At 43.2% G+C, this 24812-nt stretch overlaps 1 protein-coding gene across 4 annotated transcripts in view; it reads right to left on the bottom strand.

The window, feature by feature from the left end:
• Window positions 1–24812, bottom strand: part of ARFGEF2 (ARF guanine nucleotide exchange factor 2) — a 105997-nt gene that overhangs the window by 60068 nt on the left and 21117 nt on the right. For 2 of the 4 annotated variants that reach the window (XM_074406638.1, XM_039479592.2), the window contains exons 4-11: window positions 16448–16594; window positions 15049–15228; window positions 14152–14386; window positions 6574–6642; window positions 4749–4897; window positions 3339–3469; window positions 1231–1465; window positions 455–554 (exon numbers count right to left, since the gene is read on the bottom strand). In XM_074406638.1, the coding sequence (XP_074262739.1) occupies window positions 455–554; window positions 1231–1465; window positions 3339–3469; window positions 4749–4897; window positions 6574–6642; window positions 14152–14386; window positions 15049–15228; window positions 16448–16594 (1246 nt within the window). Of the gene's footprint in view, window positions 1–454; window positions 555–1230; window positions 1466–3338; window positions 3470–4748; window positions 4901–6573; window positions 6643–14151; window positions 14387–15048; window positions 15229–16447; window positions 16595–24812 lie in introns of all 4 variants that reach the window. The other 2 variants (XM_074406637.1, XM_003932550.4) reach the window with 1 other exon arrangement.

The following is a 24812-nucleotide window of genomic DNA, read 5'->3' as shown; positions in this document are numbered from 1 at the left end:
GCTAACAACTACCTGATCCACCTTTTAAAGTTGTATCACCCTTACAAAATTGCATTTGATGCCAGACAAGTAGGATGCTTACTTTAGGCCACATAATTGTATTGGGTAAGGTAAATCCACATGTACCATAGCTCCCAATTGGTAGCACTAGTATCTCAGGTCCTGTGATTAACAGTGCTCAGCTTGTAGGTAATGTGAACAAGGGTCCCAGTTTGACAGGATTAGGGGATTTCTGGGACACGACACTTTTAGTGCTAAAACCAGGAAGTCCTGAGCAAACCAGCCTGAGTTGGTCACCCTCTCAAAAAGGAGAGGTGGGGCTAGTCATTAGGTCAGAATTAGCTTTTAAAACTCTAAAAGGAGGGGTTAAAAGTCTTAATGTGAGCTTTGGCAAATTAAAGCATCAAAAGTGTTTATGAGGATCCAGTGGATGAGTGTCCCCAGGTGAAAATACCTGCACAGATCCTTGTCAGAGTCTGAATGACCATCCATCTGTGCTCAAAAGAACTTGTTGATGTTTCTAAAATGTTCAGGAAAATTTCTTTGAAAAAGACCTGTATGACATGAAGACAAAGGAGGACACTAATTAAGAGTTTCAACCAGGGCTCAAAACATCCAAAGTCTTCAGCAGCCAGGCTGATCCTGCAGTAAGTAAAGCACCCTGGACAGAAGGAGAAGAGTGGAGCGCCTGCCCAGCTGAGCAGCACTGTGACCCTGGCCTTGGTGGGGTTGGCTGGCGCGGGGGTGGGGGCCATCAGGGGAGCTGCCAAGTGGAAATGCAGGACCCATGTTGTAACTTTTTGGAGAGAAACCAGAAATCTGGATTTTCATATAAAACAGGATTTCTCAATTTGGCAACTAATCTAAATGATTTCAAACAATTTACAGACCAAACAGACATATTTAAGGGTTGAGCCCAGCACACAGACCATCTCCTTTGGTTAAAATGAAAGGCACATAAGATCTGGGGGCAGTAACTTTTTATAAAAAGAAATTCTCTTACTCATTCAAAAAGTTCTGATTTACTGGGGTGCCAGCTGATGCATATGCCATTCACAACCCTCCCTGCCCCTGCCCACCCCTGAGTTCAGGGATGGTAAGATATGAAACACTTTCATTAACTATTTTCCTAATGCCTACAGTAATATTAGCATCATTTGCAATATTGAGTATTATTATTGACTAATAATAATAGTAAATAATCAAATGAAAAAAATTTGGAGTCCGTACCTCTATCTGCATTTTCAAGTGCATTTTAAAGTTTGAAAGAAGAGTAAGAAAAATGGCAAGAGAGAGCTCAAAGACATCAGGCACTGAAGAGACGCCGTTTTTGGACAAGGCCACACAGAGATATTGCTTGATTGCATTGATGAACATCTCATGAGTCCTGAACACAGGGCCAGCATTTTGCAACACAGAGAGAAGCAGCTGCAGGGAAACCACCTTGGAACGTAGCTCATGGGATCTGGCAAAGAAAATGAAAAACCACAACAGTGCTAAAAGACAAAATGTCAAACAGTATGTTTCTTGAGAAGGCCTTGCTCCTCTATCAATGAGCACAATTTTCTGAGAAGCCGATGAGTTAAGAATTAATAGCACCTAAATGTCAGGGGAACAAGGGCAGATGGCACGAAGTGGGTCCTTCTGGAACTGCAGGCCCTTTGCGAACAAGAGCTGCCAACTCCTTTTTGTCCCTCTCCATCACAAAGTAGAGAACACAGCAGGAGCAAAGTAAGTGTCAACTGACTCTGGAGAGCGGGTTGTGCAACTGCACTGAGGGAACCAAGACTTTATATCACTTGTGGGAGGCTGAGTCACCTGGCTCACCCTATCTTCACACACCATGAAAATGGTGCTCTTTATCTACCTACCACACAACCCTCCCTCCCTGCTGCCCATCCCTGAGTTCAGGAATGGTAAGAAATGGTAAATTTTCATGAACTATTTGCTTTCTTTTTTTTTTTTTTTTTTGAGATGGAGTTTTGCTCTTGTTACCCAGGTTGGAGTGCAATGGCGCGATCTCGGCTCACCGCAACCTCCGCCTCCTGGGTTCAGGCAATTCTCCTGCCTCAGCCTCCTGAGTAGCTGTGATTACAGGCATGCGCCACCATGTCCAGCTAATTTTTTGTATTTTTAGTAGAGACGGGGTTTCACCATGTTGACCAGGATGGTCTCGATCTCTTGACCTCGTGATCCACCTGCCTCGGCCTCCCAAAGTGCTGGGATTACAGGTTTGAGCCACTGTGCCCAGCCCTTCATGAACTATTTTCTTAACATTTATTTTTATTTTTTAAAATTTACTATTTGAGACAGTCTCGCTCTGTCGCCCAGGCTACAGTTCAGTGGCAAGATCTTGGCTTACTGCAACCTCTGCCTCCTGGGTTCAAGTGATTTTCTTGCCTCAGCCTCCCAAGTGGCTGGGATTACAGGCATGCACCACCATACCCGGCTAATTTTTGTATTTTTTGTAGAGATGGGGTTTCGTCTTGTTGGCCAGGCTGGTCTCAAACTCCTGGCCTCATGTGAGCCACCTGCCTCGGCCTCCCAGAATGCTGGGATTACAGGTGTGAGGCACCGCACCCGGCCTATTTTCCTAATATTTATGATAGTATTAGCAGCAGTCTCAATAGATGAGTTGAGGATTATTAATGACTAATGACAAGAACAATAGTGACAATTTATAAAGTACAAGGCCCCATGCTCAGGACAACATTGATATTTCATTTAATCAATCTTGTAAGATGATTTTCCATTATTTCCATTTTTCAGATGAGGCTTGGTAAGTCATACAGCCAAGGAACTGCTCTCAAGTGGAAGAGCCAAGATCTAAATGCAGCCCTTTCTGGCTCTGAAACCTCTGCTTTCTTCACTCCACAGTGCTGACATCCTTGTAGTAGTTTGTTTAGTGCAAAGAAATGTTTGGTTTCCCTGTGTCAAATCTGGGGCTTACATCTGTATTGATGAAGCAGAGGTTTCCAAACAGAACAGGGAACTGAGGTTTGCAGGCATCCTGTCCTCCCTATTCTATATCAAAAGATTCAATTCACTAGCTAGTGAAAATGTGTTTTTTATATGTTCAACAAACACTGTTTTTGGCATTCCCATGCCAAAAAAAGAGAAACTGAGCAAAATCTTGGTTGGTGGGGATAGTAAGACAATTCAGTATGAAAGGACTGTAGAGACTGCATGAGTCTGAAAAGTTGTAAAACCATTCCTGCACTTACACTGACAAAGAGACACGACACTGGGACTTCTTGGAACAAAGGGAATGTGAAACACAGTACCATGTGCTACTGGATCATTGGGTTTAAGATGGCCAAGAACTGCTGTCTGCTTACTTTGGGTCTGGAGGGCCTTCACCAAGGGGTTTCATGGACAGCTTGCACAGAGAGCGGAACACAAGGAAGGCATCCTTCTGCAGAACGTGGGAGAACCTGGCAGCCACTTGATGTCCTTGTGCATCAGATTCCTAGGATTAGATACAAACATCAGCAGGGTGTGGTGGCATGTATCTGTAGTCCCAGCTATTCAGGAGGCTGAGGCGGGAGGATCCACTGAGCCCAGCAAGTCAAGGTTGCAGTAAGCCATGATGGCACCACTGCACTCCAGTCTGGGCAACGCAGTGAGATCGTATCTCAAAAAATAAAAAGGGAGGGGGAAAAAACAAAAGCATAACTCTTATCAAAAATAAATGTAATCATCTCATGGAAATTCAAATTCTTCTATTTATTTAACAGGGAGATGAGGGATGTGGGGGAGGGGAAGATAGGACAAAACAGGAGCTAAGCAAGAATCATCACAGCAATTCTACAACCTTGTTCCTTGTTCTTCAGAGTTGCTGTGGGTGGTTTAAAATGAAAAATAATCAAAAGTTAAGCTGTAAAAAACAAAACACAGGCAATTATATTAGCTTGGGTAAGAGAGGTATGTCTAAGAACATTATTGTAGGCCAGCTGCATTGGCTCATGCCTGTAATCCCAACACTTTGGGAGGCCAAGGCAGGCAGATCACAAGGTCAGGAGTTCGAGACCAGTCTGGCCAACATAGTGAAACCCCATCTCTACTAAAAATACAAAATATTAGCCAGGTGTAGTGGCACGCACCTATAACCCCAGCTACTCAGCAGGGTGGAGAAGGAGAATTGCTTGAACCCAAGAGGCAGAGGTTGCAGTGAGCCGAGATCGCGCCACTGCACTCCAGCCTGGGCAACAGTGTGAGACTTTGTCTCAAAAAAAAAACCCACAAAAATAAAAATAAAAATAAATAAATAAATAAAAAGCAGGTTGCAACACAGGATACATACTGTATTATTCTATTTAAGTGGAAAAATGTGTGAGCTGCAGAAAAATCTAGAAGGATATAAGTGAGATGTTAACAACGGTAATCTCTGGGTTATCAATGACTTTCCCATACATACTGACTTCTCAATACAGAGAAGGAAAAACAGGTAACGATATATTTTAGTTTTCCATAATGAATTACACTATTTTGAGAGAGAAGAAAAGTGGCAGGAATTTACGTGTTTAAAGGTCTGAGTAAACAGGGTTTAATAATGATGTTATATACCAAGCAACATTAGCACCTTCCAAGAACTGAATGTGCTAATACAAAGAATATCAGCCCAGAACTGTGTGACTAATAAATGAATACGGCTTATTTTACTTGCTTCTTTTGAGAAAAGATTTAGTTCTGCATCTTTTGAAAAAGAAAAAATGGCAATGAGTCCACATAGGATATCACCAACATACCAGATTATCTGCCGATGACAAAGACTGCCTGTCATCTGCTATCCCATTGGTCTGTGAGTTTTCATCAATTCCTGGAGGAATAGCACATTCCTGGCACTCCAGTTCACCTAGAACTCTCTGAGGTTCTGTCAGACCATGCTTTTCCGCTGCTTCTTAAAAGACAAGTACAAAGTCATTGCCAAATTAGTACTGTACTTATCCCAAAAGGTTGCCTGACATCAGAAAGAAGTTATTTGTGTAACCTCCCAGCTGCTGCTTTTTCCTCTTTTCCTGTGCCACCAGCCCATGACTGATATAATCCTGGAAAAGGCATGGCCAAAGTGACGCTTAAGCTTTACAAGTTATCTGTTATCCATAGCCCCACTGCCAGGGCCACAACAATATACAATTCTCTTTGGGCCAATGGTCCCTCCAGAATTGTAGAATGCAGCCATCCTGCCCACCCATCCCCATTCATTTTTGAAAAAGATTAGAAGCAGCTAAACCTGAAAAGTATAATTTTTTTACAGTACCATTAATAAAAGAATTAGAGCCAGTTATGACAGAAAACCTTAGTCACAGAGAAAAAATGTAAACCTGGGCTTCCTGGCAGCCATGTGAAAAAGGGAAAGAATTAAAGAATTAAATAGATTTCATCATTTAACAAAGGAAAGCATATCTGATGATCGGCAGAGCAATGAAACTCTAAGAAAAATTTATAGTGTGGTTCTTTATACACAAAAGGGACATGAAACAACTTAATGAGAACAATTTTCAATAACAGCTTTTACAAAATATATTTCATTCAACAAATATTAAGTGCCTATTATGTGCCAGGCTCTGCAGTAGTGGCCTGAGGGCACAAGGTAAACAAGACAAACATTCATTATGTGATGACTTCTTGTATAGACCCCAGAAAGAAACCTAAAGGTAAGAAATAAAATTTTTCTATTTTATAGGCATTCTGTAAGAAGTAATAATAGAATATGCATATAGCTTTGTGGTACCTTAACAAAAAGATAGGGTTTAGAAAAGTGGCTTTTAAATCTTGACCTCTGTAAGAAATTAATTTTTAAAATTATATCCCAGTACAGACACATGCACATAAACTGAAACACATTTAATGAAACAATACTTAACATTGTATGTGATGCAGTCAGATCATTTGTACTCTATTTCATTTTACTCCCTTTCATTTAAAAAAATGCTGATTATAACCCACTAACATCTTGATGTCTGGACCAATTAATGGTTTATTGGCACTGGAACCAAGTGTTCAGCATACAGCCACTGACCTGAGATTTCAGGCAGAAACAAAGAAAAAAACATCACCTAATAGTCATTCTGAGCTATACAAGTTTAATTCCACTGAAACGATACCATGAGGCAATTATGAATGAAGCCTAACTAACTAAAGCTTCCCTGTACACCTGATACCTGCTGACATGTGGACTGTCCCCTTGACACAACAATGGCTGGCCATGAAAACTCAGCTGCAATGGACATGGATCTCAGGGCTTACAGCCCACTCCTAGAAAAACCTGGATAACCCCCTAATCTAGAAGGCAGATGGAATGGCCCTCTACGTCTCTATGTGGAGCATCTAAGCCTAATACTGTCAGACTATGTTTCTTAAACCCAACCCAAATGAGAATAAAATGAGTCAGTAAAAACAAGTCATTTTTGAATCCCATATAAAAGATGGACAGACGTGGGAAGATTCAGTTTCCATGAGCTCCACAAGTTCTTGAGGCAGGGAAGAGGAAACTTCACACTATCATATTTTGCTGAGGACTTTTTGGAGGAATGAGGGATGAGAAAAGGCTAGGCTGTCCCTGGTTTTTACCTTTAATGGCGGAGGTGACTACATCTTCCAAAATGTCCTTCACCACCTCCTGGGCTCCATCATCAGTCCCTGTACACACACCCAAATACAAAACACACATAAGCATTTCTAGGAAAAACAAAGGAAGAGAGGGAAGGAGATTACAGAGAGATGCATTTCAGAAGGCAAGGGTACAAACGAGTTCTCTCAAAGGCCAAATCTGATTGTGCCAATGGAGGACAATTGCCTTGAAATCTGGAAACATAGGCAGCATCTGTTCTGCTTTTGAGGTTCCCTTTGTGGAGCACTAAAATCCCACTGGCGTGTATTCTCTTCCTTCCTAAGTCTCAGTGGCTTGGCCCAGGGCCCTTCCCACCACCCTCAACTTAGAGGCAGGAGCTCGATTTTAATCAGCCTACGGTTCCTGGCGGAACAAAAGATGGAGCTTTCTCTCAACGACTTGCCTTCTGCTGCTTCGCCTTCCCACACTGGAAACCCAGAATTTGGCATGAGATTTCCAATGTGATAGTTAAGGATTTACTAAACTTTTAGGAAATTATTCTGTAAAATGTTAACTGTTTAAGGAGAAGAGGTTCAGTATCTCTTACTTTTTTTTTTTTTTTTTTTCCAGGACAGTAGTTCTGGGAAAGAGTTTATATAAAGTAAACAGCTCTCGGCTAGATGTTGAGAAGTAAACATTACTGTTTTTTTTTTTTTTTTTTTTTTTTTTTTTTTTTTTTTAAAGACAGGGTTTTGCTCTCTTGCCCAGGCTGGAGTGCAATGGTACCATCCTAGCTCACTGCAACTTCTGCCTCCTTGGCTCAAGCAAGCAATCCTCCTGCCTCATCATGCCCGGCTAACTTTTGTAGTTTTAATAGAGATAAAGTTTTGCTATGCTGCCTAGGCTGGTCTTAAATTCCTGAGTTCAAGTGATCCATCCGCCATGGCCTCCCAAAGTGCTGGGATTACAAGCATGAGCCACTGCACCTGGCCTAGCATTACTCATTTACAAAACATCATTTTGACCAAAAAGGCAATCATCTTAAAAAAGCAAAACCAAAATAACCCTCTTACTATGTATTAATGAGGACTTTCAATGCAACCACCATTTTTATGAGTTCTATGCTTGATCTATAAGGTCCTGGAGGGCAGTGCTAAGTATTTTCATTTCCATTGGGCACTTAATACCCTGGAACTATCTATGTGGCAACGTAAATTTGTGTGGAAAATACTGATGTTACAAGTTTTTCCTAGGAGGTAAAGGGAACTTGAAATTAGAAAATCCCAGAAATAGTCACAATCTGCTAAACTCTTTACCTAAAAAGGATGATTTAGACTATATCACTGTTATTCAAACTTCATCATTCTCAAAGCACCTTCATAATTTTTGCCACATTCATGGACCACTATATTATTACATATTATTATGTATTTTAAATATACTGTCATGTACCACATAACAACTTTGGTAAATGAGGAACCACACATATAATAGTGGTCCTGGAAAATTACAAATGGAGCTGAAAAATTCCTACCATCTAGTGACATCATAGCTGTTGTTATGTCACAGCACAGCTTATTACTTATATTTGTGGTGATGCTGGTGTGAACAAACCTACTCTGCTACCAGTCATATAAAAGCACATGCAATTCTATACAGTACATAATGGCAATGGTAATAAACAACTATGTTATTAGTTTATGTATTTACTATAATATACTTTTCTTTGAGAGAGAGTCTTACTCTGTCGCCTAGGCTGGAGTGCAGTGACACAATCTTGGCTCACTGCAACCTCCACATCCCAAGCTCAAGCAATTCTCCCGACTCAGCCTCCCAAGTAACTGGGATTAGAGGCGTCTGCCACTACATCCAGCTAATTTTTGTATTTTTGTAGAGATGGGGTTTCACCATATTGGTCAGGCTGGTCTCAAACTCCTGACTGCAAGTGATCTACCCACCTTCAGCCTCCCAAACTGTTGAGATTACAGGCATGAGCCACCATGCTCAGCCTATACTATACTTTTTATTGTCACTACCTTCTACTTATTTAGAAAAGAAGTTGTTCACTGTAAAAAAAAAAAAAAAAAAAAAAGTCTCAGGCAGGGTGGGGCATGGTGGCTCACATCGATAATCCCAGCACTTTGGGAGGCTAAGGCGGGTGGATCACGAGGTGAGGAGATTGAGACCATCCTGGCCAACATGGTGAAACCCCGTCTCTATTAAAAATACAAAAATTAGCTGGGCGAAGTGACAAGTGCCTGTAATCTCAGCTACTCAGGAGGCTGAGGCAGGAGAATAGCTTGAACCTGGGAGATGGAGGTTGCAGTGAGCTGAGATGGCACCACTCTACTCCAGCCTGGCAACAGAGCGAGACTCTGTCTCCAAAAAAAAAGGTCTGAGGCAGGTTCAGGAAGCAGTCAAGAAGTAAGTATTGTTATTATAGGAGATACCAACTCCATGTGTGTTACTGCCCTGAAGAGCTTCCAGGGGACAAGATATGGAAGTGGAAGACAGTGGTATGAATGATCCTGACCCTGTGTAGGCCCAGGCTAATCTGTTTTGTGGCTTAGTTTAAAAAAAAAAGAGGCCGGGCGTGGTGGATCAAGCCTGTAATCCCAGCACTTTGGGAGGCTGAGGCAGGTGGATCACGAGGTCAAGAGATCGAGACCATCCTGGTCAACATGGGGAAACCCTGTCTCTACTAAAAATACAAAAAAATTAGCTGGGCATGGTGGCACGTGCCTGTAATCCCAGCTACTCAGGAGGCTGAGGCAGGAGAATTGCCTGAACCCAGGAGGCGGAGGTTGCGGTGAGCCGAGATCGCGCCATTGCACTCCAGCCTGGGTAACAAGAGCGAAACTCCGTCTCAAAAAAAATTAAAAAAATAAAAAAAATAAAAATAAAAAAAAAATTAAAAAAAAGAAATTTTTTTTTAAGTTTTAAAAACCTAAAATTTAAGAAATAGAAAAAAAATAGAATAAGAATATAAAGAAAAAACATTTTTGTGCAGCTGTACAATGTGTTTGTTTTAAACTGTATGTTATTATAAGAGTTAAAAAGTTAAAAAAGTTTATAAAGTAAAAATGTTACAATAAGCTAAAATTAATTTATTATTGAAGAAAGAAAATTATTTTTATAGGCTAAGCATAGTACCTCATGCCTAGAATCCCAACACTTTGGGAGACCAAGGCGGGTAGATCACCTGAGGTAGTTTGAGACCAGCCTGGTCAACATCGTGAAACTCAGTCTCTACCAAAAATACAAAAATTAACTGGGTGTGGTAGTGGGCACCTGTAGTCCCAGTTACTCAGAAGGCTAGGGCAGGAGAATCACTATGTCCCGAAGCAAAATAAGGGGGCCACCTTGAATAGGTTCACATAAGGGAAGCCTTGCTGCCATTCCCTCCCTAACCAGCTAGAGAACCACGTAACTCACATCCTTCCTAACAGATCCTGAATTTTGTTTTGGGAGGGAATGTGCCTACATTTCCCAGCCTTTCTTGCAAAAAGGATGATCATGTGATGAAGTTATAACCAATGAAGGATAAGCATAAGTTATCAAGGGTGGTAACAACTTCCAGAAAACTCCTCTTTAGAAAGGGGAGTGACTCAGCTGGCAGAGTTCTTTAGTCCTACCTCTTCCTCTTTCTTCCTACCTGGAACAAAACAACAGGATCCTGAGCCATAAGCTGACCTTAACGATAGAAGTCACATGCTAAGAATAATGGGGAAAAAATGGGAGGAGTCTGAAATAAGGCCTACCCACATCCAGTTAAGTAGGGGGCATGGGAGATGGTAGGGTGGTAAGAGTCATTCAATCAACAAACTGAGTGTCTTGTGTCCAGCACTGTTCCAGGCATTTGGAACATATCACCATCTAAAACAAAGATCCTGGTCAGGTGCAGTAGCTCACACCTGTAATCCCAGCACTTTGGGAGGCTGAGATGGGTGGATCACCTGAGGTCAGGAGTTCGAGACCAGCCTGGCCAACATGGTGAAACCCGTTTCTAATAAAAAATACAAAATTAGCCAGGAGTGGTGGCATGCGCCTGTGGTCCCAGCTACTCAGGAGGCTGAGGCAGGAGAATCACTTGAACTTGGGAGGCAGAGGATGCAGTGAGCCAAGATCTCACCATTGCACGTCAACCTGAGCAACAGAACAAGACTGTGTCTCAAAAAAAAGGTGAGCTAAGAAATCCACAAACACATAGGTAATCTTACATAGAATTTATAAAAATGTTTTAGGATTCTGACTTTTAACTCCCAATATCAGACATCAGTGTGCTGGAACAAAACATCGGCGTGCTGATGCCTGGTGTTGGGAGTTAAAAGTCAGAATCCTAAAAACAAACTTTAACTCCTGGCCTCAAGTGATCCAGCTGCCTTGGCCTCCCAAAGTGCTAGGAATGGAGGCCACCACGCCCAGCGGCCTCAGGTATTTCTTTATAGCAATGCAAGAACAGACTAATACAGATGCTCAGGCCTACTGGTAAATTCTCTTCATCTACACAAAAAACATGGGAGGCAAATTATCCCAGGAAGGCTGTAGGGGTTCCCAGTTAACTGAAAAACATGTTGAATGCTGAGTAAGCAGCACGATGAGTGTCTGTGTGATGGTGATTACTAAAGGACAGTCTGTGGGAGAGCCCCACGGTAGTGTCCAACATCCATGTACTTTAGTAACATATAAAAATAATAGCCACAGAGGCACTAGAGCTCAGGCCTCTCACTGGACCTTGATGCCTGGACTCTAGGCCTGGGCACTGTCTCCTTTGCTCCCTTATCTGTCTTGCTCAACTCCCTCGCCTAAAGGACCTGTTCTTTCTTGTTTTTTTTTGAGATAGTGTCTCGCTGTTGCCCAGGCTGGAGTGCAATGGCGTGATCTCGGCTCACTGCAGCCTCCACCTCCTGGGTTCAAGCAATTCTCCTGCTTCAGCCTCCTGAGTAGCTGGGACTGCAGGTGCTCTCCCGAATCAGCCTCCTGAGTAGCTGAGATTACAGGTGCCCACCACCATGCATGGCTAATAGTTTTGCATTTTTAGTAGATGGGGTTTCACTATATTGGCCAGGCTGGTCTTGAACTCCTGACCTCATAATCCACCCGCCTCGGCCTCCCAAAGTGCTGGAATTACAGGTGTGAGCCACTGCACCTGGCCAAGACCTGTTCTTTCTTTAGAGCCTAGTCCTGAGAAATGGAAGTCATTTACTCTTTTAAGATTGATTGACTGATTTAGAGATGGGGTGTTTATTTAGAGACAGGGTCTTGTTTTGCTGCCCAGGATGGAGCACAGTGGGCTATTCACAGACACACTGCAGCATCAAACTCCTGGCCTCAAGTGATCCTCTTGCCTCAACCTCCCAAGTAGCTGGGAATACAGGTGTGTGTGCCATGGTACCCAGCCTCCTTGTTCTTTTGAAAGGTAACAGCACACCTCCATTCTGACCCCCTATTTGCGGGTCTGGGTTTTGCTTTTCCTAGGCAATCTGATTCCCATGTTCCTGGGACAGTCTCATAGGATGCACTAAGTATTGGCCACAAAATCCACAGCAACATGCTAACTGCAAATTATTTTCTCTTTGTTAAATCAGAACTTCAAGTTACTGTGTTTCTCCAAAATTATATTCTAGCAATAATGTTTTCTCCTCATTCAAAAAATGTATTTGCTGAATGTCTGCTGTGTGTGCCAGGCACCATTTTAGGTGTTGGGAATATGGTGGTGAGCAGGGCAGCCTAAGCTTCAGACCAGGAACAACTGAACAGAACCCTTCAGTAATTTTAGGTATTGGTAAGTGCTATGAAAAAATAAAAGAATAAAAGATAATGAGACAGATGTGATGAGCAGCTACAGAAGTTGATCAGAGAAGCCTCTCTCAGTCTCAACCAAGACCTGAAGATACAGGGGGTTCAGAGGCAGGGAAGAGACAGTAAGTGCAAAGGCACCGAGGCAGAAACAAGCACAGCCTTTCGATAACCAGAAAGGGCACCTGTGCATTATGTAGCAAAAAAGAGAAAGAGAGATGTAAGCTATGAGGACAGGGCATGGTTTTCATTCAGAATGGGGCAGGATGGGGAATTACTAAAGGGGTTTGAGCAGGGGTCAAGATCTAATTCATGCTTTTGAGAGATCACTTTGGCTCCTGTGCAGAAAATGGGCTAAAGTGGAAGCACTTTTATGCAGCTCAGAGAGACTTGGTTTTATATCTCCACAGCTATGCTTATTACAGTGTATTTAAATATTAATATTTATTGACTGTTCACAGCTTAACAAGGGTTACAGTAAAAACCTGATCCTTGCCCTAGAGAGTTAGAAAGGCAAAGATTATGACAGATACAGAGGGTGGGCTGGGGAGTTCTGAGCACCTTCCTTAGGACTCTCAACAGCAGGAGTAAGTAGATGGCAACTCCGTGCTCATCCTGAGACAAACACCATTCTTGGTGGCAATTTTTTCTTTTGTGCTTTCCTTGAATAAATGAATACCTAACAACATTCCAGCAACAACACTTGGTCTGTTCTCATGTATGTCAAGCAGTCTGGAAAATTAAAAGGAATAAAACCTGCTCAAATACGTGCACTCCAATAGGGAACATACTAGCAACAGAAATCACTATCAGTAACGTGGCTGAAGAAGAGATGAGATCAATTATGAAGACAGGTCAGATATATTGTGTAGAACAGGCGTCCCCAAACTACGGCCCACGGGCTGCATGCGGCCCCCTGAGGCCATTTATCCGGCCCCCCGCCGCACTTCAGGAAGGGGCACCTCTTTCACTGGTGGTCAGTGAGAGGAGCACAGTATGTGGCGGCCCTCCAACGGTCTGAGGGACAGTGAACTGGCCCCCCGTGTAAAAAGTTTGGGGACGCCTGGTGTAGAACAACCTGCTTGAGTGAAGAAGCATTTGACAGATTCACTTGGGAAAGGAAATTCCTGAGAAAATAACAATTTTGGATCTGGTTCTTACGAACTGCTCAGGGAGAGATATGAACAGTCAGAAGCATTATCTTATAACAACTCAATCCAATATTTCATTTCATTTCATTTAGTTTAAGAATATAATCAGGTGTGGGATAGTCTCTCACTTAAAAACCCAACAAAAACCAGTGATACACATGGTCACAAGAAGAAGAACACAAAGCTATCTGTCCATCTGTCTATCTACTTGCTACCTTCTTGCTCCTTCCACAGATACCTGTTTAAGTGGCTACCAACTGCCAGGCACTGGGCAAGGCATGGAGATACAGTGTAGACATGAGAAAAAGCCTTTGTGCTCCTCTGGACAGACACTGAGTGACTAATCACCCAATCAATTAACTACTGGGAGCAAAGTATCCCAACCTGAACCTGCTGCACTGAGGCTGACATGAAGTAGTAGCTAGATACATCCCAGCACTATTTGGAGAAAACAGCACAGCTCACAACAGGACACTTGACATCATGCTTCGCTGGTTGTGTTTCCTAAGAGAAAAGCAACAGGAAAGGCCCAGAAAGAGACAAGCTGTTATCAGAGGTTCCCTTCATATGTTATAACATATGCTTTTTCTGCCCCTCACACAGGCTGATTCCCTCTCACACTTGGAAAAAGACCGTATCAGCCCGTACCTGACAGCGATGAGCCTCCTTCTCTGGGCATGCCTCCATTTTCTGTGCTTACTTTCCCAGAATCACTCCTGGCATGTTCACCGTTGGTTAAATCTGTTTTTTCGGGAGTTGTTGGTTTGCTCTGTGCCTGGCTGTGCTTCAAATGAACGAACTTTGGGGATACTGCTGCAGCTTGGATCACAGGGGACTGGGGTTTCGACTGGATTGGTTTTTCCAGTTCTCTGGCCTCCTGCAACTAAAAGGCAACAAAAAAGGGATACAATTTAAATAGTCTCAGCATTTTGGTAAGGAATAAAAATTATGCCAGCCTATTGCTTAAAAAATTTCCTGGGCTGGGTGCAGTGGCTAACACCTGTAATTCCAGCACTTTGGGAGGCTGAGGCAACAGGAATGCTTGAGCCCAGGAGTTCGAGGCCAGCCTGGGCAACATGGTGAAACTCTCTCTCTACAGAAAACAAAAAAAAATTAGCTGGGTGTGGTGGCACATGCCTGTAGTCCCAGCTGCTTGGGAGGCTGAGGTGAGAACATTACTTGAGCTGGGGAGGTCAAGCCTGCAGTGAGCCATGATCATGCCACTGCACTCCGGCCTGGGCAACAGAACAAGACTCTCCCCACCACCAAAACAAAAAAACAAAAACAAACTTCCAGCCACAAGGATAACATACTTAAAAGGAAATAAATTCATTTGACAAACTCCAAAAAAATTCTGAACACAAATTTCAAAACCTATGTTAGTTTCTGATTTTTAAAGCAAGAACAAAAGTACAGCATAGAGAATGCACAGGAAGAAGGGGTAACTTTAAAATGCTAGTGAATCTTCACAGGCACCAAGGTCACACATGAAAGAGTTCAGAGAGCAATGATGTCTTGCCCCAGCACATAAAAGCTGCCACTCACCACTTGGTTTTCCATGCGGGTGAAAATGACGTTGAGCATCTGAGTAAGGGTGGCCTTGGCAGTGGTTTGATTGATGAGATTTTTGCTGGCCAAATAGATATTGTAACATGTCCTCACTGTCTGAAGGATAGTACCTTCATGAATTTCAATGTGTGGGGAAGTCACTGCCGTCAGAAGAGCCTAAAACAGAAATCCGCAACCTTCACCATCGGGAACGCATGTCACCATCCAGCCCGCCTACGGTCACAATTTTCTAGAGGGTCTGGTTTTGTTTTTCTTTTGTGTTGTTTTTTTTTAAATAAATTTTAAGATGGCTCTGCACATTAAACTGGATGATTATTATCAAGAACCAGCTTCTATGGCTGTTAGTTTAAAAACAATGAACAGTTCTATGAAATCCAAATTATTTGAAACAATTAAATTGTGTTGAAGTAGGCTTTCTACTACTGGCTTACTTTCTTAAAAGCCAAACTTATGGCCAGGCAGGGTGGCTCACTTGAGGTCAGAAGTTTAAGATAAGCCTGACCAACATGGTGAAACCCCGTCTCTTTTAAAAACATATAAATAATCCAGGAGTCACCCGGTGGTGCATGCCTATAGTCCCAGCTACTCGAAAGGCTGAGGAACAAGAATTGCTTGAACCTGGGAGGCAGAGGTTGCAATGAGCCGAGATTGTACCACTGCACTCCAGCCTGGAAGACACAGCAAGACTATGTCTCAAAAAAACAAAAACAAAAACAAGCCGAACTTCTGAAATGTTAATACTGATTGAAAAACCTGCAATGAATAATACAGACAATTATCTCAGGACATATAACACTCCAATGTGATCTCACCCAGATTTTTCAGGACATACGTGTTTTGATGGTGGCTGGCTTCCCAATTTCCTGGTGGTTTTTCAAGAAAGCTTTAAGAAAGCTTTATTTAGCATAAAGCCCTCTCCTCATAATGCTAATAGTTTCAGGACTTAAGATTTGGAACCTTGGCTACACCCATCCTGATCCTGTTCTCAGACAAGCAGAAGGTACCATCCTGTGCCAAACCATTCTTGGCGGCAGAAATCGAACAGGGAAGTAGGACGGGGCAAGTCAAAGATAAGAGTATCAGTAAAGACCCACTGAGAAATCGACTGGGAATCCAGGGTTAACTAGAGGATTTCAAGATGATTTAATTCACAAGCAAATGTTTTACTTTGAAAACATACCTGGTTTCATTTTTCTTGTCTCAGTCCATGCTAATAAATTCTGACACCTAACAAAAGATCTAAATGATGCTTAAATCTTTCTGTTCCAGCTCAGCACCACCTGACACAACTAATACATGGTAAATTAGAAATACAGATTTCCACAGGGACTTGCTTTTTAATTTAAAAACCATACAGGCCAACAAATAGGTATACCTTAATTATTTGTAACTGAACCCCTTCATCGGTCTGAGGGCCCTGAAAACAATTGCAAATGGTTTCAACAATTCTGTCGATCAACCGCTTCCCAGGTGCTCCGCTGTCAGGGGCGTTGCCAGTGATGTGCCCATATGCGATGAGTTTCTAAACGGAGAAAGAACAGAGATTACAAATTTCTGCTTGGCCAGGACTGAGGCCTTCCACGGCAGCCCAAGACAGCAAAAGATAGGCACTTCCAGTTCCTACAGAGTCCTCTGCTCCCCAGGAGCCAGGCAGGCGTTTAAGCACCATAACCATTCTGTGACTGCAACCTTCTTCCTGTCTCCTGACAGCAAAAGATGCCTGTAATGGTGATACAGTAGCCGACGAAAAATGCAAGGTATAGGGCACTCCCCAGTACACATCTCTGCAAAGTTGAGGAATTACAAGCTATACGTACTCATGACAGAGAGAAGATCAGTGGTTGTCTAGAGTTGCGGGTCAGAGTAGGGAGACAGAGGGAGTGATTGCTAATGACAACATAAAAAGAGTCCAGTTAGGTTGTGATAATGGTTGCACAACTTTGTCAATAAACTAAAAATCACTAAATTGTGTGTGTGTATGTGTGTGTATTTTTTTTTTCAGACAGGGTCTCACTCTGTCACCCAGGCTGGAATGAAGTGGTACAGTCATGGCTCACTCAAGCCTCAACCTCCCAGGCTCAAGCAATCCTCCTACCTCAGCTTCTTGAGTAGCTGGGACCATGGGCACATGCCACCATGCTAGTTTAATTTTTCTTTATTCTTTGTAGAGACAGGGTCTTCCTATGTTGCTCAGGCTGGTCCCAAACTCTTGGGATCAAGTGATCCTCCTACCTGTAATCCCAAAGTATTGGGATTACAGATGTGAGCCACTGCGCCTGGCTTGAATTATACTTTTTTTTTTCTTTTTTTGAGATGGAGTCTTGCTTTGTTGTCAGGCTGGAGTGAAGTGTTGGTGCAATCTCAGCTCACTGCAACTTCTGCCTCCTGGGTTCAAGCAATTCTTCTACCTCAGCCTCCCCAGTAGCTGGGACAACAGGCGCATGCCACCACACCTGACTAATTTTTGTATTTTTAGTAGAGACGGGGTTTTACCATGTTGACCAGGATGGTCTCGATCTTCTGACCTCATAATCCACCCATCTCAGCCTCCCAAAGTGCTGGGATTACAGGTGTGAGCCACCACGCCTGGCAGAATTATACTTTAAATGAATGAATTGTATGCATGTTAATTTTATCTCAAAAAGCTGTTAAAATTACATATATATATATATATATATATATATATATGTACCTGAATATGAATATATATTTTCTTTCAATGGAAAGATACCCAAGAAACTCAGAACATGGTTTGCTTGAGGGAGGAGAACTAAGCAGCTGTGAGCTGCGGTGGAACTAAGACACTCTGTAGTACATCTTTTCACTTATTTTCAATGTTGAATTGTGTCCGTGTATTTTCTATTCCAAAAATCAAAGTTAAAACTTGATCTGCATAAAAATACCTGCATTTCACACTTGTATCAGCAAATAGTGTGTGTCAACAAGCAGCTGCTTGGGCCCTGCCCTCTCTGAGAGGTTATAGAGTTGTCTGTGCCACCTCACCCATGACCAGGATATCAGCATGGAGGACAGAGCTGGAAGGAACCTTAAACATCAGCAGCAGGATGATTTCTATGCCTGGCTGGGAAACAAAATCACTCAAAGGAGCTCACTAAAAACGCAGGTTCCTGGATCTCAACCCAAACCTACTGAAGCAGAACTTCTGGGTGGAGCCCAGGAATCAGGGTTTTTCTCCAAGCTATCCAGGTTATATTGATGGTTGATCAGATAAAAGAATCAGTCATTTGGCATGTATACATGTGAACTCTACGGCATTCTCTGCCTCCAGTGACTTGGTGAAGACTCTACAACTGCTGTTCTTTCTCTGTTTTGGCTTCTAGTTGGTTACATTCTTGCTTCTGCCCACACCAGGTGGACTCAGGTTCCTGGGTTATCTATAGAGCAGCTACCACTGCAGGAGGAAGACTGGCCACTATACAGAAATCTAATGCTGTTTCTCAATGGCTTTTCCCCTTCCTTAGCTATTGAAGTGTCACCACTCAATAAGCAGAAAGAAAAATGGATTGAGAAAGTGGCTGAGAGTAGAAATGCAATACTACTGGATGGAGTGACTGAAGGGGCAGGACAGAGGCCTGCGCACACTCTGCTGCTCGAGTCCAGCCCCTAAATCTCCAGGTAGGAGGTGTGGCCTGTGAAGGCAAGTCCACATGCCCTTTACCTCACCCAGAGGCTTCTTAGGAGGGCAGGGCTGTCTACCTGGAAAACGAGCTGTGGTTTTGACATTGCTTGCTCTTACATAATGGACTCAAGTCTGTTTTGTGCATTGGATTGTAAGTGGGATGGTCTAGGAAATCCTCACATGTGAATGCTGAAAAGCAGGCTCCATAAAATCCAATACCGATGCCACAAAGCAAGCTTGTCTTTCGTTTGTTTGTTTTTTTGAGACGGAGTTTCGTTCTTGTTACCCAGGCTGGAGTGCAATGGTGCGATCTCGGCTCACCGCAACCTCCGCCTCCTGGGTTCAGGCAATTCTCCTGCCTCAGCCTCCTGAGTAGCTGGGATTACAGGCACGTGCCACCATGCCCAGCTAATTTTTTGTATTTTTAGTTGAGACGGGGTTTCAACATGTTGACCAGGATGGTCTCGATCTCTTGACCTCGTGATCCACCTGCCTCGGCCTCCCAAAGAGCTGCGATTACAGGCTTGAGCCACCGCGCCCGGCGCAAGCTTGTCTTTCATACTTTAACTCAAGTATGAAAAGGCCAGAAAGTATCCTGTCCTCTATAGACTCCTTATGGGGCACATTACCCTTCAAATCAGAAAGGGTTTTAAGTATGACTTTCCCCCTCACCTGTGCAGTGAGACAAGGCTGGGAGAAAGCAGAGTTCCCGTATCCTGTGCATCTTTCTGGTTCTGCTTTCTCACCCTTCTCTGTGATAGTCCCCGTTCTGGGCACTGGGGATAATTGTGTAAGTATTATTTTTCTCAGAGTCTATATTCTCCAGGGAGGTGCACCAAAGCTCAAAGTCCTAACTGGGACCTACAGGGCTGTGTGTGATTTGTAAACACTGCCCCCATATCCCACTATCCCCCAGGTAGATGTCCCCACCTTGATCCTTGCTGATGTAATGAGGGGTGGAAAGAGAGACAGGGAGGCAGGGCTCTGGGTCCACTGATACATGTGCCAGGGCTTGCACAGGGACAATTCTGGCATGGAAGGGAAGATGATGACAATATAATACACTATAACAGGACTTTATAGGACTTACTGCACAACGGAAAATGTTACGTGGTTGGTTCCTTGGCATAGAATAGGACATATTTCGTACAAATTACGTCTTCTACCTCGGTGGTCTCCATTCTGAAGTTAGTTCTATTTATTTTGCCTCAGTGATAGGAATCCAAAGAGTACCCTCTGACCAGAGAAACTGAGGCATGTCTCCATGGAGCCTTGTACGGAGATGTGCACTGGAACCCTGTGTGTGAATGCGTCTGTACAGGGGACCAATAGGTGAAATGGTGGCATGACACATCATATACCAGTCAAAAGAAATGCACTAGATCTACATGGAGCAATAGAGCTAGAGCTTAATAACACTGTTGAATGTAAAAAGCTGCAGAGAAACTTGTACAAAGGAATCATTTATTTAAAAAAAAAAAAGAGAGAGAAGAAAGAATGTTATATACCTAAACAGGCAATTGGATTTGAGGCTGGTGGCCCAACGAACTTCCTCTCATCTATAAAGTTCAAAAACTTTTATAGAGAATGTAGTCATGTACAACTCATATAATTAAAAATTGACTTTTCAATGTACATTTTAAAAAATCTCCAAATTTTCTGGAAGAGCTGAAAGATCACGTTTGTGGTATAAACAGGGCAGCTTAGATTTGCGGTTTCCTACAGCCTTATATATATACTTTAATAACAGTAACACATGTAAATAGTTTTTTGTTTTTTGTTTTTTTTTTTGTAGAAATGAGGTCTCCTTATGTTGCTCAAGCTGGTCTTGAACTCCTGGGCTCAAGTAATCCTTCCACCTTGGCCTCCTAAAGCACTGGGATTACAGGTGTGAACCATCATGCCAAACCCATAACTTTATTTTTTGGAGGCAGAGTCTTGCTCTGTCACCCAGGCTAGAGTGCAGTGGCACAATCCTGGCTCACTGCAACCTCCACCTCCTGGGTTCAAGTGATTTTCCTGCCTCTGCCTCCTGAGTAGCTGGGATTATAGGTGCGTGGTACCACACTGGCCAATTTTTTATCTTTAGCAGAGATGGGGTCTCACCAAGTTGCCCAGGCTGGTCTTGAACTCCTGAGGCTCAGGCAATCTGCCTGTCTCGGCCTCCCAAAGTGCTAGGATTACAGGCGTGAGCTACCACACCCAGACCCAACCTACAATTTTAAATTAAAGCAATATGAATATATTGGGACAATATCCTCAAAAATGTTTTTATTATTCACTTGAGGCCAGGAGTTCAAGCCCAGCCTGGACAACAAAGCAAGGCCCTGGTCTCTACAAAAAGTAAAAAAAATAATTAGCTGGGTGTGGTAGCATAATCCTGCAGTCCCAGCTACTTGTGAGGCTGAGGTAGGAGGGCTGCCTAAGTCCAGGAGTTTGAGGCTGCAGTGAGCTATGATCAAGCCACCGCACTCTAGCATGGGTGACAGAGACCCTGCCTCTAAGAAAAAGAAAGAAAACTGGCTGGGCACAGTGGTTCGTGTAATCCTGTAATCCCAAAACTTTGGGAAGCTGAGGTGGGCTTAAGCTCAGGAGTTCAGGACCAGCCTGAACAACATGGCAAAACCCTGTCTTAATAAGAAATAGAAAAATTAGCCTGTGGTCCCAGCCACTTGGCAGGTTGAAGTGGAAGGATCACCTGAGCCTGGGGAAGTCGAGGTTATACTGAGCCTGATCATGCCACTGCACTCCAGGCCTGGGTGACAGAGTGAGATGTGAGACCCTGTCTCAAAAAAAAAAAAAAAATACTATTGATATGTGACCAAAAAACTTGGAGACCACTTACTAGCTTAGAGAAGACTGACCCTAACCCTCCTTACACTGAGCCTGGTTGTGGTGAAGTGTGTAGGAGACCAAATGCTGCAGGAAGGGAAGATGGGAATCTTTATCACTTGGTAGAAGCAAGCCGCAGGGGAAGTCTCTAGGCTTCTCCCAGTGGGGAGGGAGCTTGAGCTAACTGTGCCTGTGGCAAATCAATCCCAAAGCACCTTTGCCACTCCCAACGCTGCGCCAAGCTCAAAGAATGGCAGGGCACAGCATGGACGTGTTTGCAGCTGGTTTCGATTCTGCCCAAACCAAACTTTACCCTCAGATGCTGGCCTTCCACCTCTAAGGCAGGGGTTACCCCACCCACACTGGGAAAAGCCAGTCAAACAGGCTTGGCAAGGGCAGCCACCAAGGGAAAGTACATTTTTTTTTTCCATTCAGTAGTCCAGGGAGCACCCAGCCACTTTCTCATGTCATCAAAAAGATGACACATTTTACATACTAAACAAAGAAATCCTACTGTACCTATTACATCTCAGAGAACCTATTATATTTCAAAGAACCTATTACGTCTCAGAGAACCTATTATGTCTCAGAGAACTTCCATTCCTTTGTGTGTGTATGTGTGTGGTTTTTTCTTTTTTGTAAGAGAGAGGGTCTTGCTTTGTCACTCAGGCTGGAGTCAGGTGTCACCATCATGGGTCACTGCAGCCTCAACCTCGTGGGCCCAAGAAATCCTGTCTCTGTCTTCTGAGTAACTGACACTAAAGGTGTGCACCAATATGCCCAGCTAACTTTTTATTTTTACTTTTTGTAGAGATGAGGGTCTCACTGTGTTGCCCAGGCTAGTCTCAAACACCTGGCCTCAAGTGATCTTCCTGCCTCAAAGTGCTGGAATTATAGGAGTGAGCTATTGCACCAAGCCAGAACTTCCATTCTAAAAACAGAGATAACCATACCCTATAAGACTCAAGATTCACAGTGGGCTGAAGTAAAGCAGGGCGTCAGTGTTTCCATTTGAAATCATACTCAGATACAAGGAGTTCCAGAAACAAACTATTTGTGTTATTAAAGAGGCCAGAACCACACGGTTACAGTTAAGAGCAGGAGCCAGTTAAGTAAGAGCAGCAACCTTTTTCGATAAAGGGTCATACACTAAATCTTTAGGCTCTGTGGGTTATTTGGTCTCCTTTACAGCTACTCAGCTAGGTCACAGTGGCAGGAAGGCAGTCACAGATAATTCATAAACGAATGGGCATGGCTGCTGCTATGGACTGAGAGTTTGTGTCCCTCTAAAATTCACATGTTGAAGCTTTAACCCTGCAATGTGATGGTATTAGGAGGCTGGGCCTTTGGGAAATAATCAGGCTTAGATGCAGTCATAAGGGTAAGGTCCTCATGACAGGATTAGTGCCCTATAAGAAACCAGAGACCTAGCTCTCTCTCCATGACATGTGAGAACACAGTTGTTTGCAGCCAGAGAGAGGGTACCCTCACCAGGAACCAAATCAGCCAGTACCTTGATCTTATAGTCCCCAGCTTTCAAAAGTGTAAGAAATAAATGTCTGTTGTTGAAGACTGCCAGTCTATGATATTCTGTTCTGCAGCCCAAGCAGACTTAAACAGCTGTGTTCCAATAAAACTTTATTTGCAAAAGCAGGTGGTAGGCCAGATTTGGCTCATGGGCCAAAGCTGATGACCCTTGGTTAAGAACGCAGACACAGAGTCAAGAAGTCCTAGAAACCCAGCTGGGCTCATGTTTGTAATCCCAAAACTTTGGAAGGCCTAGGCAGGAGGATCACTTGAGCTCAGGAGTTCGAGACCAGCCTGGGCAACTTGGTGAAACCCTGTCTCTACAAAAAATACAAAAAGGAAATTATCTGGGTGTGGTGGTGCATGCCTGTGGTCCCAGCTACTTGGGGGGCTGAGGTAGGAGAATTACCTGAGCCCAGGGACAATCACTTGACGTTGCAGCGAGCCACGATCTTGCCACTGCACTCTAGCCTACCTTGGACTGGGCAGGTCACTTCATTCCCTAAGCCTTGGTTTACTTGATTTTAGAATCAATGAGGACAAGAGTAAGTACCTCAGAGGGTTGTCGAGGGGACTACACACGGTATGGTGGATGAAGCATGCAGGGCCCACAATAGGCTAAGAGGTCAACGCACGTCAGCCACGGTTCTCAGTATGTCAGTTACATTAATTATCAGCACTCCTTTCAAAACAAAACCTTAACATGGAGAGAGAACAACTAAAATTCAACTTCTGCCAAATTTCCTCATAACACGTTCACAGCAAAAAATATTTTAGGATAGAAGTAGGACTGACGCCTGCCATTTAACAATTCTTGGCTCACTGTATGTCTCACAAAGGACAATCTGCAGAATTATATCGAATAACAAAATAGTTTTGCATTTGGAAGAGTTGCTTCTGTGAAGAAACCCTCATCAATTCTCAAGTGCACATAACAAAGAAGAGAGATTAACAGAGTAAATATTAGAACAGAGACACCAAAAATGTGGCACACCCACTGCCACTTTGCCATCCTGTGCCTTGGTAGATAAAACCACTCAAGAGCACTCTTTCTTGAGAAAGCTGGATGAACCTTCAGACACCTCTTTTACAAAGCTCTCTAAGTAATCAGGATATAGAATCTAGTCACCATTCCTGTTCTAGAAAGTACTGGCATGCTGTGGATCACTTCAACATATTTTTAAAATTTATTAATCTTTCTTCATTGATGTGGACTGCCCACTGAGGTCAAGAATAAACATTCTTTGAGCCAGGTATGGTGGCTCATGGCTGTAATCCCAGCTACTTGGGAGGCTGAGGCAGGAGGACTGTTTGAGCCTGGGAGTTAGAGGCTATAGTGAGCTATGATCAAGGCACTGCACTACAGCCTGGGCAACAGAGTGAGGCCCTGACTTGAAATAAACAAAAAAGAAAATAAATGTTCTTTGAGGTAATCAGAAACCTAAGGAGCACGTCTTGAACAAAAGTACAAGAATGGTGGGCTGGGAATGAAGAAACCCAAGTTATAGTCCTGTTTCTCTTACTACCTGCATATTACTGGACAAGTCACCTAACTTCTCTACTCTTGCTTCTTCCTTAGTAAAAGCTAATTTAAAACAGTTACTTGTGGCTCCAAATACAGCCAGTCCTCATTATTTGCAGCTATATTTGCAAATGCACCTACTCACTAAAGTTTATTTATAAGCCCAAATCAATACTTCCGGGGTTTTTTTTGGTCATGTGTAGACATGCACAGAGCAGT

The sequence above is a fragment of the Saimiri boliviensis genome, chromosome 9 (assembly GCF_048565385.1).
Source record: "Saimiri boliviensis isolate mSaiBol1 chromosome 9, mSaiBol1.pri, whole genome shotgun sequence".
NCBI classification, from domain to species: Eukaryota; Metazoa; Chordata; class Mammalia; order Primates; family Cebidae; genus Saimiri; species Saimiri boliviensis.
The sequence above is the reverse complement of the archived record's forward strand: the minus strand, read 5'-3'. Positions and strand labels throughout refer to the sequence as shown.